The sequence below is a fragment of the Haliotis rufescens genome, unplaced genomic scaffold, assembly GCF_023055435.1.
Source record: "Haliotis rufescens isolate VD_foot unplaced genomic scaffold, xgHalRufe1.0.p SCAF_3, whole genome shotgun sequence".
NCBI lineage: Eukaryota > Metazoa > Mollusca > Gastropoda > Lepetellida > Haliotidae > Haliotis > Haliotis rufescens.
The window spans coordinates 8612621-8626971 of NW_025964001.1; the positions used below are offsets into that span (position 1 = coordinate 8612621).

The 14351-nt window shown below is 38.0% G+C and overlaps 1 protein-coding gene across 4 annotated transcripts in view; it reads right to left on the minus strand.

Annotated features, from left to right (window-relative positions):
* Window positions 1–3808: 3808 nt before the first annotated feature.
* Window positions 3809–14351, minus strand: part of LOC124140935 — a 43091-nt gene continuing 32548 nt past the window's right edge. For all 4 annotated transcript variants that reach the window (XM_048403671.1, XM_048403670.1, XM_048403673.1 and 1 more), the window contains 2 exons: window positions 13370–13486; window positions 3809–12772 (listed from right to left, as the gene is read on the minus strand). In XM_048403671.1, the coding sequence (XP_048259628.1) occupies window positions 12599–12772; window positions 13370–13486 (291 nt within the window). In that variant the 3' untranslated portion in view covers window positions 3809–12598. The remainder of the gene's footprint in view (window positions 12773–13369; window positions 13487–14351) is intronic.

Here is a 14351-nt window from a genome sequence, read left to right on the forward strand (position 1 = left end):
CCCCAACCATCCTAAATTATATATATCGTATAGACGGTACATCAAACACACCTACGGTAGCCCATACCCGCCACTGGTGAGATCATTTTTCACTGTAAACCTCTATATTTTATCTCACCAGTGGAAGTATCTGGCTGCCGCCAGAAAAGTATTTGGCGGCCGCCAGATAAAATATAGAGGCTAACAGTGAAAAATGATCTCACCAGTGGCGGGTATGGGCCACCGTACACACCAACCTTCGCACCAACTCATACAAACCGTTCTTTAATCGTTTTTCGAGGTTATGGAGCTCATCGGGCTTTTTCACTGTATATGACCAACGTCGTGTATGATATGCCAATGTCCATCATATAACAGTAAACTTTTCAAGTGTAATGACATGGATGTAATTACTTATCAAGTAACTTCATATTAATTCACTGATGTCCTTGTTGATTCAGACTATCAAAAGTCCCAGTGAATTATGCTTGTGGTAAGAGGAGACTAAATGGTTTGAGTGGTGATTAAATATCATTGCATCCCCACCGCGTGAGACGTTGCTCATATTGTCAATCACTGGTTCAGACTCGATGATTTACAGGCCGTCTTGTTATAGCTGGAATAATGCTGAGTGCTGCCAAACAAACATACTGCACTACAACCTGATAATTAATAATATTCATTAAATCAAAGTAGATAATGAATTATTAATTTAACTAATTTTTATATTAATTTAATTCAATGTTACTCATAATTGTTGCAATAAAACTCATATTTGTTACAATAAAAGGAACACTGTAGAGTTTTTGGTAAGTCAACAGTATATTGTCCCTTGCCCGGTGGTTAGAAAACATATTACCAGGTATACTGAAATAGTTTAAAAAAAGGAATTCGATTTTTTGTAATATTTAGTAAAATAGTTACCCAAATGAAGTTGTTCTGTGTATTTAGGCATGAGATAATCACACACAACAATAATATCGTACGGGTTCGAATCTCATTCTGTGTGTTTGGAGATTGGCTTGAGCACAAAAACGCATCTTTGAAGTTGATTGTGGTTATCATCGTGTGTCAGTGTAACAGCTTACCACGCATTCTACCAGATTAGAAACATCAGCAATTTTACGTTGAATACAAGCCACTTGCTACATGGGGATATTCCAGTATCCCAGTTAGTATCGCAGTTTAAGTTATCACTTGGCTGTATGTGTAGCAGTGTTTGTTTTAATTTAAAACATTCAAAACATTGGAAATTTTATATTTTGGCAAGTAATGAAGTGCATCTCCTACTTTGCATTGCTAGCTCAAAAACGTTTCGCCCATATTGTCTAGAATTCGTCAGACCAACAAGTATTGAATATCTGTCGGGTCACGAGTGAGAGAACGCTTGATCAATAGCAGGACGCATTGAAGACGACGAATATGGAGAACTGACAATAGGAATACATAAACACAAGAGGAAGAAAACACACGCAAAGATAACCTACAATCTGAATTAACTGCAATGTTGGAGTGGGGTCATGGAGAACCATGACACGGTGTCTGTACATGTAATTATCATGCATGAGTCTGCAAAGTCCATGCAATTTTTTTATGGGGCATGTGATATTTTTTACACAAGCATATATTGGTATTTATCAAATAATGGGTAGGTTTCTCAGCAGGATAAAGCCAAAGGATAAAAACGATATCCGTTGGGTTCATATGCGGATAGAGATATCAAAGGTCAAGTAGGGACTACTTTCACTGTTTATAAATAAACATGGCGTCGCCCTCGTCATTCGGCGATCGAGTCAGAATTAACCATCGAGAATCTGGATAAACTACAGGGATAATTGCTGTTATTATCAAAAGAACAGTCTAATATACTGAAAATCAGTGTCTAACTGTGACGTAGCTAAGGCATTTTATACGTTTAAAGGTTTTGGCAACTTTGAAGATATAAATTTCGAAACAGTTTTGCGAGGGCACGAGGCCTACCTAGCCTAGCGGGATCAGTAGCCATATCTATGCTTGTAAGCCTCTGCGGCTTGAAACCTTCTCCACAAATTAAAATAGTTGGATTTGTCCGAAATATGTTTGAATTATTACCTTGTTTCGTTTTGTTGCTGTGTGTACATCTGGCTAATCTTCTAAACGTTATGACAGGACAGACCGACTGTCAACAACGTCTGACCGTGGCCGTGACGTCTCATAGACTAGGGTTAGAGTAGCTTCCCTTTTACAAAGGGCAGTTACTCTCGCGGACAGACCGATGGATTGCCGCGAAAGGCAAATAAAAACAATTGTTGTTTTGCGTATACATGTTCCTTCGCCACTGTATAAGAAACAGATTTCAGTTGGAACTATATTGGCTACTGTCACTCTCCGACTGACACATCACTTACCCTGTGACGTAATAAATATAAATGCGCGCATTGCAGCAAAACTCGCAATGTTTCGTTAATGTTTGTGAGAGAGGGAAAGCGATTTTGAAGCACAGAATTAAAGAATGGCATTATATGATAAAGAGGTCATCACGCTTGTGTGTTTGGGGATGGTAAATATACTGTATAGGAATAAACACTATGTATTTAGCTCGCTACAATGTTTATTCCTCATGCAGGATATTTACCATCCCCAAACACATTCGCGTGATAACCTCTATATGGTCTCTGCTCATATAGGCAGAAGTTTCACATGATCAACAACAATACTGTAATTACATATCTAGTTGATACCAGTTATGTACATGTATTTCTTCGTCCCATGCCAAGTTTGAGTGAGTGAGTGAGTATGGTTTTACACCGCTTTTAGCAATATTCCAGCAATATCAAGGCGGGGGACACCAGAAATGGGCTTTGTACGCATGTCAAGAATCAAACCTGGGTCTTCCACTGACGAGTGAACACTTTAACCACCAGGCTACCCGACCGCCCCTGCCAAGTTTGAAGAGTGCATGTGGTATGAATATTACTGGAGTGTACAAACACAACACTAAATTACCATCCATATTACAGTACATGTATTGGTTTTCCGTTACCGTATTCGACGTAATAAGCGCCCAGGGCGCTCTCAAAATTAGAAATAGGGGGCTCTTATTAGAATATTATTTTGGTGAGAAAAAAAACGGAGTTGAGAGATAAATTTCTTGGTTTATGCTGACAGCCTGAAATGTTTATGTATTAATTGCCCATAATTTAGGATGCATATAACACACGAGTGCGTCTTATTCGCGAAAAAATAAGTCTTGTGTACATTGCTCAATCGGAAGGGGTGCCAATTGGGATTGTTCACTAGCCAATATATTAGCAAATATCGCCGTGGGCGCTTATTAGAGCGGGGCGCTTATTACGTCGAATACGGTAATACATTCTCTGACAGAACGGTGAGGTGTTGCATGTGGTAGTTGTGGTAGCTACATGTTCCAAGCAAACGTTTACTGGCCATGAATCGCTTGTCTGGATCAGGCAAGGAACAATGTCATTTTATGCCTCGTATGTTGTGATTATCATGCATAGCAGTAAATATAAAAATATTAAAATGCCATTTTTACTCCCACATTCCCGAACCAAATAAAAACTCCTCAGGGTACTCACCATCCTCTTCCTCGGCTCCAAGATGGTGTTGGGGCGGTCGGGTAGCCAAGTGGTTAAAGCGTTCGCTCGTCACGTGGAAGACCCGGGTTCGATTCCCGACATGGTTACAATGTGTGAAGCCCATATCTGGTGTCCCCCGCCATCATATTGCTGGAATATTGCTAAAAGCGGCGTAAAACCATACTCACTCACTCACTCCAAGATGGTGTTAAACTGCGTAAACTTGCAAGACACACAGAAAACACACTGAACATTTTTCTTTCAAAATCTTTAATCAAAATGTGATAAAATATCATAATCTCACATGGCATGTGAAGACAAAACATCAAAATACTTCATAAGATACAAACATCTATCCTCAGTTGACCACAAATCTTTACCTTTCAAGATAACAGCAATTCATTTTCAAGAGGACTACTTGCATATTTGATTATATGTATTTGATAGTGATGAAGCTTCATAAACTTCTGATATAATACATTCATACAATCAGAGCACTTAACCTATGACATTGATTACAAATATACAAAAAATATTCAAAATAGTTAATGCACAACCTAGCACAAAAATGTCAGCACATTAGTGATACCTCTAATAATGGATACTAATTTTTGTTCTGCCTTAACATATGGCCATTTAATAGTTTAATGACATGAATCTTAGACTATCAATTATCCCTCACTGTGGGCCTGGGATGAGTCCAAATTTACTACCCAGGGCCCACTTGCACAAAGCGATCTTAGCGCTAAGACTATTGTAAGCCTATGCTAAAGTATGGGAGTTACGATCATCTTAGCGCTAAGATCGCTTTGTGCAAGTGGGCCCAGGTAACCAACCCCCTGTTACCCGACCCTACCCGGGTACTGTCTCAAGAGATAGGTACAAAAAGTCTGATTTGGAATAGTTTGACCATAGCCCTGGACAAAATGTATTTACATACACGTATAAAACGATCTGGTCATGCATACACTGAAGTTGACTGAAGTTTTATCTTTATTCAAACATATAAAAGTCAGAAGGAATGGGTTCATTGTCAGAAAGAAATGCAAACATTTGTGACTTGTAGTTTAACCATATAGTTTTAAATAATTTTTGTCGTTAAACAATATATCACATGACACTTACTTTATCTTAACCAGAGCTTCAGATTCGAGTGGCATAACTTACCTATTAGTCTAAATGTTTTTACAAGAATCAGGCTTCAGTCTGGTAGATAAGTCTTCTATTCTACTTCCATATTTTCTTGTATATATTTACATAACAACATTGTCAGGGGTAGACCCAATTGGTCAAATCCAACTAGTCCACAATTCAATTTGGACAAGTAGTTTCATGTAAATTAGATCGATTTTAGGAGAAATCAACAAGTTTCAGAAGATTTTCAGTATTCTTGGACTAACGGACAAGTGGCCGGGTCTATCCCTGACTGACAGATATACCTATCCTTGAAGCATGCTAAACAGTCACAAGCATTTACTGACAGTGTATAAAATGATGGCACATCTCACCCATCAATCTCCTTCTGTTAATACAATGAAACATACCTTTAATGGCTAGTAACGTGCATTATCAAATGTCTCACACAAAAGACAGGGTAAAAGCATAGATTAATGTGGAATGTGTTAACACTGTAGTGTTCATGTCACTTCATTTCCAGCTGGGTTGTTTGGCACCCCGGATGTACAAAGTTATAATGACACTATGACATTGTGTGTCAAGTCCAAGAACCTCCTTAACATGCGTATATTGTAACATGTCAAAATCGGGCAATTGCCACCCTAAGTCTTTTGTTTCATAATCAGTAACTAATCTAATCAATCTAATGTTTCTAAATACTCACCAAGATCGTCATAAACATTTTAACAAGAATAATGAACCTAGGCTAGGAAATGACAGGTAAATATTTATTGCAGCCGTAATATATTTATGTGCATTTTCTGCACAATTTACACCACATTGCAAAGTAAACTCCCATGATACATGAAACCCATTAAATAACTGATCATTTAGATATCCTCTGCAGGCTACACTCGGCCCTATTTCACACAGCCATCGTAGCGCAACAACTGCCGAAATCCCATACAGGACAACCGACAGTCTTAGTACTAAGATCACTTAGTGAAAAAAATATGGCGCCAACAAGTAAGTAACACATGATCAGCTATTGCTCTACAAATAACATGGTACCCGGATTATGTAGAAAAGCAGGAAAAATAAGTGTGCCTGTCGCATTGAATATACATATATACATATACAAATTGTATATAGGTCACATGAAATGAAGCTTACATTCATAAATCAAAACAATGCATAAACATCTGATGAATGCATCATGATAAAAATCATATTTGTTTCTTGCCATATTTTAAAACAATCAATAAAATAATATTGAAATATAATATCTGCCAAACAGACTCGTAGTGGAGCATACTATGAACAATTATAACTGAAAGACAAATAGTATGAACGTGTAAATAATTGTAAGCAAACTACATACTTATGCACCCTTTGCCATTTCTAACATTGGTGAGACTACAACATTAAGACCAATGAAAATAATGTCAGCCAAGCAACATTTTTTCAAAATTATTTCCTTCTCTCAAAAATCAACAAAATCATTCGATGTAAAGATAGTTTCATAACAAAATAGTAAGGAACAACTAAATGAAGAATAAATGTTTGTGATCATGAAACAAAAACAACTTTTATAAAACAATTCAGCATTGTCTAAGAAGACTACAGCTGGCAGTTGGATCCCATGTTGTGTTTGTTGTCTTACATTGGAGTATGCAATATTCTAGTGATTTCACAACAGACTGTAAATAATCGAGTCTGGGACAGACAAACCAATGGTACATATTATGAGCAATGTACCACACTGTTTCAACACGTCAACATGACATGACAATCATGAAAGTCAACGAGAGATCCTATCTAAGCTTGCAACATGTGCCATTGTTGTTTATTCAGAAACCCAATGACAGAAGGTCTCCTGAAGAATACAAGACCTTGCAGGGTAAGTCAACTCTCTGATCATGACTATCAGGTAAAACTTCGCACCGTGATAGCCAGATCATCTGGTCCACAGATGCAGATGGTCACACAGCCAAACATTAAATCAAATCATAACACAGAAAAAACATACTACTGTCCAAATATAATAAGCACAATGCCTTGACTGAGTAAGTTACCATATTCGATGTAAGAAGTGCTCTGGTCTTCTGAGTGACAAGCAAACACCTTTACCATCAGGCTTCCCATTTTCTGAAGGCAAGGGTGTAAAATGACTACAAAAGTCCAGTTATCACCCTTGCCGAACTAGGCTGGAACTTTGTGGCTCGATCAAAGCGCCACCAGTGGCTATTACAAGTTAGGTCCCTCTTTGCCCCATTATATGCTCTATGTAACTCGTATTGACCAATCAGATTCCACGTCTCATACCACTTGCATTTCCTTGAAACAAAATGGCGGCTCCCAGTGAAGACAATCTGATCAATAATCAAGATCTATATTCTAATAGAACATGTCTTACCTCACAAAGTGCATCTAATGACATGAATACCTCGATTAAAAACATGAAAAGATTTGTAAAATATCTGTTGATGCCCAGTTGGCGGTACATATGCCCCATTTTTTTATGAACCAGATGTCAATTTCATTGTGTGAATTTGATTGCACTATTCATAGACTCGTTAGTCCTGCCAAAATAGAAACTGCAGCCTAGTTCAGCAAGGGTGGAAACAGGACATTCATAATCACTTTACTCTTTTGCATAAGCCAGATGTAGGCAGCCAAACTGACGAACATTTTTCCTTGAACAAAAAGTGAAACTAAAACTAAAATACATTCAACTTCCTGTAACAATTTTAAACATAGAGCCACTAAATCAAATATAACATGCTTTCCATTATAGAAACCTGTTTCTTGCTCCCTTTGTCAGTGTCCTGCCAATGATGAATGTTACCCAGAAATTACAGCATTTGTCAAACTTAAAAATAATTCAACAAGTCTGAGTTGTGACAAACATGCTCTCACCTAGGACATAAATGTTCAAATATCAAATGCCATAAAGGGTTTGAGCAATGTTGTGATTGATAAAACATTATGCTTACAGCCATAATTCTAAAGTAACTGCATTAGGGAATGATACAAAAAGGCTCTTGTCCATTTAGGGATTGCCATTTGATCAGGTGGAATGAATTTATATCCTGATATACATACTGCAGAAAATATACTAAACATGACTATAGGCTAAAGTCTAGCTAGACATACATTTTATGTTTTGTTGAACTCTCAGTTTGCAGTAGAGCTTGTGACACTACAGTATCAGACCATAATCTACTGCCTTGCAAAGATATACCGGTACTCAGATTTCACAGAAATGCCTTAGGTGCTTGATTGAACTGTTCCACTGTTGACATGCAATGCAAGCTTACCGCTATACTAAACATACAACTATACTAAGTTATACTGTCATTAAAATTCCATTCTACCCTTCATGATTTCAAGGACTCAACATTAAAAGATAAATGATGACTTCTGCCACATATATGATGGTCAGCTTTGAAGCTGATGACTTCCTATTTGGTAAACTAAAAAATAACATACTGAGATCATGGCTTTAGTTGTTTGAAAAATAATACAATATAATGGCATTATGGGAGATTCCGAACAATTAATGTTACATGTGAAACATGGACAGCTTGTGTGATGCCTCTACAGACAATGTTGCAGATGCAGAGGCTGCTGATGGTGGCAAGATGAATTACGCAACCTCAATACCCTATACCTTGGTGCCTTTCAAGAAAAGTTATTATAAGGTCAAATAACCATATACCACTTAAAGTTGGAATGAGAAATATAACTAAGTACATTACACTATGCCTAATTCAATTACATCATAAAAAAAACTTAAAAACATGGTTTTAACAATTCTATTCCAGCTTCATTATCATCTTAAGAAACTGATTCATTAAATACAGAATAATACTGATTTCCATTGTGACACTGACAATATCAAAGTTCATAAAAAATACACAGTTTTCACTTGAAATACATTTTACAAATGCAATTAATTGAAGATCAGCAGTAAGAAAAACAAAAGGAATCCTGTTTTGATAATTAATTAAATATATCATGTAAATAAATTACATCATATAAAACATTCACAGATGCCAATAGATCAGAAAAATAAAATGCTTCTTGAAATGGTTGCAAAATACAATAATGTTCTTAAAGACTTGTATACAATAGAGGTGTCAATATATCAACAATGCATAATCTGTTTCCAAATAATAGCTTTATGCCATTTGTATGTAATGCTTTCAAGCATATAAAGTTGTAAAGCCATGTCTAATCATACAAGAAGAACAGCCTATTTTTGTGAGCTTCTCTATAATGGAAGACAACAACAGTGAAACATTGTTAATTTAAACTCAATCAATTTAAAACATCACTTACGATGTTATATCATTGTTGCAGAAGAATCTGTATCAGCACTGTTGTCTAATATTGGAACTCCACAATTCAAGTATGGAAAGAATTACAAAATCCCCTTGACTTTGAATTAACAAGATGTCACTGTCTTTGAATATCATAACCAGTTGTCATGAAAGTAATGTTGTAAAGCTTACAAAAATAACAAAAACTCCTACAGCTTACAAATGCCGGTATGCTCCCTTCAGTCGATGGTTTTGGAATCTTTGACAAGGGATATACATTTACCGTATTTGACACAAAAAGCGCCCAGGAGGCTCTCAAAATTAGAAATAGGGGGCTCTTAATAGAATAAAATTTTGGTGAAAAAAAAACAGAGTTGAAAGATCGTAAATTTCATGGTTTATGCTGACAGCCTGAAATGATACAAAAGAAAAGTCTGTGTGTATTATACACAATATATATTTTCCAGAATTTAATTGCCCAAAATTGAGGGTGCAGATAACACCCGAGTGCGTATTATACAAGAATAAATAAGTCTTGTGTACATTGATCAATCGGAAGGGGTGCTAATTGGGATTGTTCACTAGCCAATATATCAGCAAATATCGCTCGGGAGCTTATTACGTCGAATACGGTATGTAGAACCAAATATATGATACAAACTAGCCAAACAAAACAACAAACCACTCAAATACACTGATACGAGGCAGTTAAAATATATCTTCAAAATTAACAGTATGGTAACTGTTCAACAGAAAATTGGGGCGGTCGGGTAGCCTAGTGGTTAAAGCGTTCGCTCGTCACGCAGAAGACCCGGGTTCGATTCCCGACATGGGTACAATGTGTGAAGCCCATTTCTGGTGTCCCCCGCCGTGATATTGCTGGAATATTGCTAAAAGCGGCGTAAAACCATACTCACTCACTCACTCAACAGAAAATTAGCTCAATGAAGGTTGAACTATACCATGAAGTATTTGCAAATACGTATTTGTGTTCAACACAAGCATATAATGCACTAATTTAAATATTCATTTCTCTCGAGTGACTTTATAAGAAAACTATATACATAATTCCAAACAAAAGAAAAATGACTTCTATGGTGCATAGAACGTCTAATAATATTTCTCATAAATATCACAAGTTAAAAGGTAAGTTTTGATCAAGGAAGAATGTCATGGCACCACTGATCAAGGTTACATTTAAATACAAACAGTCATGCACTCGTCACCACTCAACCCTTTCCGTAACCTGCAGGTCCCTCGTCCCTCGTCCCCCTATCGATGAATGTTATGTAGGAAAATACTACAAACCAATCAGAATGCGCATATGACTTCAAGTACTTCAGTCAAAGAATCCCTAAGGAATATTTTTCGATTTTACTTATGTCTTGCATCTACAAATATACCCTAGGTACAGTTAAATATTTTCAATCATACTGTATAAATACTGTAAGTCCTGATGTGTTTTCAGTAGCAACTGGAATATCTATGACATGGGGGAAAATATACGTGAAACATTATGCAACAAGTTGACAATTCTTTTAACTATGCCCGTTGGCGCTTAGGGTGAACAGTCACAAAAATGGCTACAAGACAGGCACGAGTTGCTATTCAGCTTGTCCAAGAATAACACAAGTTGGTCGAAATGACAGTCATGTTGAACCTGCATGACCAAGATGATTCAGGTTAAATTTGGTTTGAGGTTATATGCAAAACAGGTCAACTGTTATTACACACTAACAATCTGAAACCTGAGATCTTCTGAGATCTTGTGACCAAGAAACATCTTTTACTTTATAAAGCAATACTTGAGGACTAGTAAGGCAGTAGTACTAGTTGAGGCAGTAACATGCATGTGGTCTTGATGTACATAAAAAGCAAATACTGTACTTATTGGCCATAATAAATACTTTTTTCATTTTCATCCCCGCCCACCTCACGAACAAACATCCAATCCATATCATTTTATTGCCCTGACATGCCTACAGATGAAGTGATTAGTTCCTGTCCTCATAACATTCATAAGCATTTAATCTTCACAGATGCTCTAAAGAGATTGTTTAAAAAGACAAAAATGAGAAAAATTAAAATGCACGTCAAATAAAAAATAAGAGGACATTTTTATAATTTTTGGTCTGAAATCTAATAATAAATTCATCAAGCATACATTACAAGTTCATCTAATACTATCATCAATCCTAATTTCACACGTCTTACGCACATGAAACTATACAATGTACAAGTACAAGGCCGAATATACAATGATAATGCATGAAGCATATCCAAATCTCACAACCAGTTAGCACTTGAATAATACAGAAAAGTCCATAAATGATTGCATAGCAACTATCATGCAGCATCCTTATCGAGTACTATATAAGCACCAGCTGAAGCATGCATCGCAGGATCTAGTGCTCCGAGGCTTGGCTGGCACTCTGTCCCTACACTTTGTGCTGTATTACGCCCATCTCTAGGACGGACACCAGTCAGCCTTCACCTTCACACTAATGAAGAGAGAATGCAGGTTACTTTGGGCTGCATCTGAACTGATCCTAGGTTCAGCTTCATCCTACGGTGAAGCGGCAGAACACAGCAGCCTCACCTTTGTAAGTGTTGGTAGACTTCCATCACATCCGTGATACCCAGCAAACATTAATTTCTATTTTTTTAAACTGAGGCAATGTTCTTTTTTTACATTAAGTTTATTTCCCCCAAAATCCATGTCCCCTTTCCCAGAATAGCAAATGGTCAGTCCCTTATAAGATGACAGACTTCATCAAGGCATCAGGGACATGAGGCACAAGGTGACTTGTGTGCCATTAATATACACTCCATGCACACTACCAGTGGTTCTGTCCCCCTAAGGCCTGCCTTCAATCAAGGCACTGTCTCTATGTTGTAGTATCTATCATCTCACACATATCTCATCCCATACCACCCATACATCTATCAGAGTCAACATGATCCATGGCACTAGTCCACCTCAGTCACTGCTTCAACATAGGGGAGGAACACACACTGGCCCAATGGTATTGGTAAAGGAGTCCCTTCTGGAAATAAGGCCTGACTGCTTCAACTAACGGAGGAACACACACAAGGCCCAATGGTATTGGTAAAGGAGTCCCTTCTGGAAATAAGGCCTGACTTCTTCAACTAACGGAGGAACACACACAAGGCCCAATGGTATTGTTAAAGGAGTCCCTCCTGGAAATAAGGCCGGACTTCTTCAACATGAGGGAGGAATACACACAAGGCCGAGTGGTATTGTTAAAGGAGTCCCTCCTGGAAATAAGGCCGGACTTCTTCAACATGAGGGAGGAATACACACAAGGCCCAGTGGTATTGTTAAAGGAGTCCCTCCTGGAAATAAGGCTGGACTTCAGTCCTTTCTGAGGAATGCTGAGCAAATGTGAGGCAATTAAAAAACAAGATCCTCCATAGCGGTAAAAAGGGATTCTTGTCCTGTGTTGTGATTCTGGTTCAGGATCCCAAATGACACACCTCCTTCACATCCTTGAATATCTTCCACCATCTCCAGCAACAGCTGGTGAGAGTCCTGTGGAATCCCAGCACCCATGCCATCACTATGGTAACACACAGGCACTATGATTCTCTTGGACACAAAAGCAAATGGATGTGGCAGATTCTGTCTTTGCTGGAGGTCTGTCCGGAACATACACACCTGTACTGTACCTTGTTGGGGGTGATGACATACGGGTCCAGGGAAGAACCCGTGCCACCTTCCACACCACAAGCAGCAAACATCACAACCTTGCTCTGAAAAGGTGATAACAATAGATGTATGCCTCTTTGTAGTCTGTCATACAGACCCTGATACAAATATATCCAATACAGTCCATGCAAGTCTAAAATGTTGGGCAAGTCTAGATTTCTTTTGAAAATGGAAAGTCTCTGGGGTCTTTTGTATTCTATTTTTATTAAGATAATTTAACAACTGTTTTTTTCTGTAAGATATGTTCATTTCAATCCTCATAAATAATAGCCTTTTTCCCCTGGCACAGATGTACTATATACAACACCATCATTTAAAAGCTTTTTGTCATTTCAGGACCAATTTACCACACAATTCTAGTCATCTGACCTTTACGATACAACACATTCAAACTAAAACGACATTCCTACAAAATGTTCAAATATCTTTCTGAGAAGGCTTGGGTAAAAACCTCCTTCTGGTCCTAAGTGAATCAGGTGGTCAGGCTAAGTGTGTGTCTTCTTACCCCAATGGCATGAATCGTTGCTCACAATATTGATAACTGGATTGTCTGGTCTAGATTATATTTAGGGGCCACTGCCATATAGTTGGAATATCCCTGAATGTGGTGTTAAACCAAGAAGACACAAACTGCATCTCACCTCCAGCTGGCTCATCTCTGGCTGGAAGGAGGTCCTGGATGGAGAGGAGGAGGAGACTGCAGTACTTGTCACCTTTTTGTATTCACATGCTGACAGGTTCCCGACCCCTGCTGGACCCTGCAGTCAGAATGGTAGTATTAATAATCAGTGGTGAAAGTATTCTTCACATTGGCAGTGGAGTGGACAGCAAGATGTCTGGATTACCTCCCTTGGAGCAGAGACCATATAGCTATTCCAGCCATATACATGTCACAATCAATGGTCAGCTAGATGCCTGGATTACCTCCCTTGGAGCAGAGACCCTATAGCTATACCAGCCATTTACGTGTCACAATCAATGGTTGCGGAGCTCTCTATACTATTGCTGCCACCAGTCAAAACTCCCCACTGTGATAGGTGGCCCCAACCATGCTTGGAGTTGAACTCGCAACCGAATGACCGTTATGTTTACAAACAAGTGACGACTGTCATGACGCCGAATACACTTACCCCTGCTAAATTACTTTCTTTGTTTGTCAATTTGAATTTCTATTTCATTAAAACTATCATCTTTAATTGATAAAGTAAGAATGTAAGGGAGAAGTTGGTTGATTTTCTGTTAGTCTGCAATGTCGAACCAATCTGATTATTAAAACAACAAAGTAAATTCATCTGGAAAACATGGTCAGTCGTAAACTTTTTCAAAATGAAATATGATGGCATTCCCAAAGACATAAACAAAAGTATAAACATTACTACATTTGGGGTTTGTGGGCAAATCTAAGATTCTTGTAATGGCCGCACCCACACTGGTGGCAGCGATGTTACCGAGAGTGTAACGAAAGTGTCACACGCTGGGAAGGAGCTTGAGAGACCATATAGCTCTACATGTCACAATCAATGGTCAGCAAGATGCCTGGATTACCTCCCTTGCAGAAGAGACCATATAGCTATTCCAGCCATATACATATCATAATCAATGGTCAGCAAGATGTCTGGATTA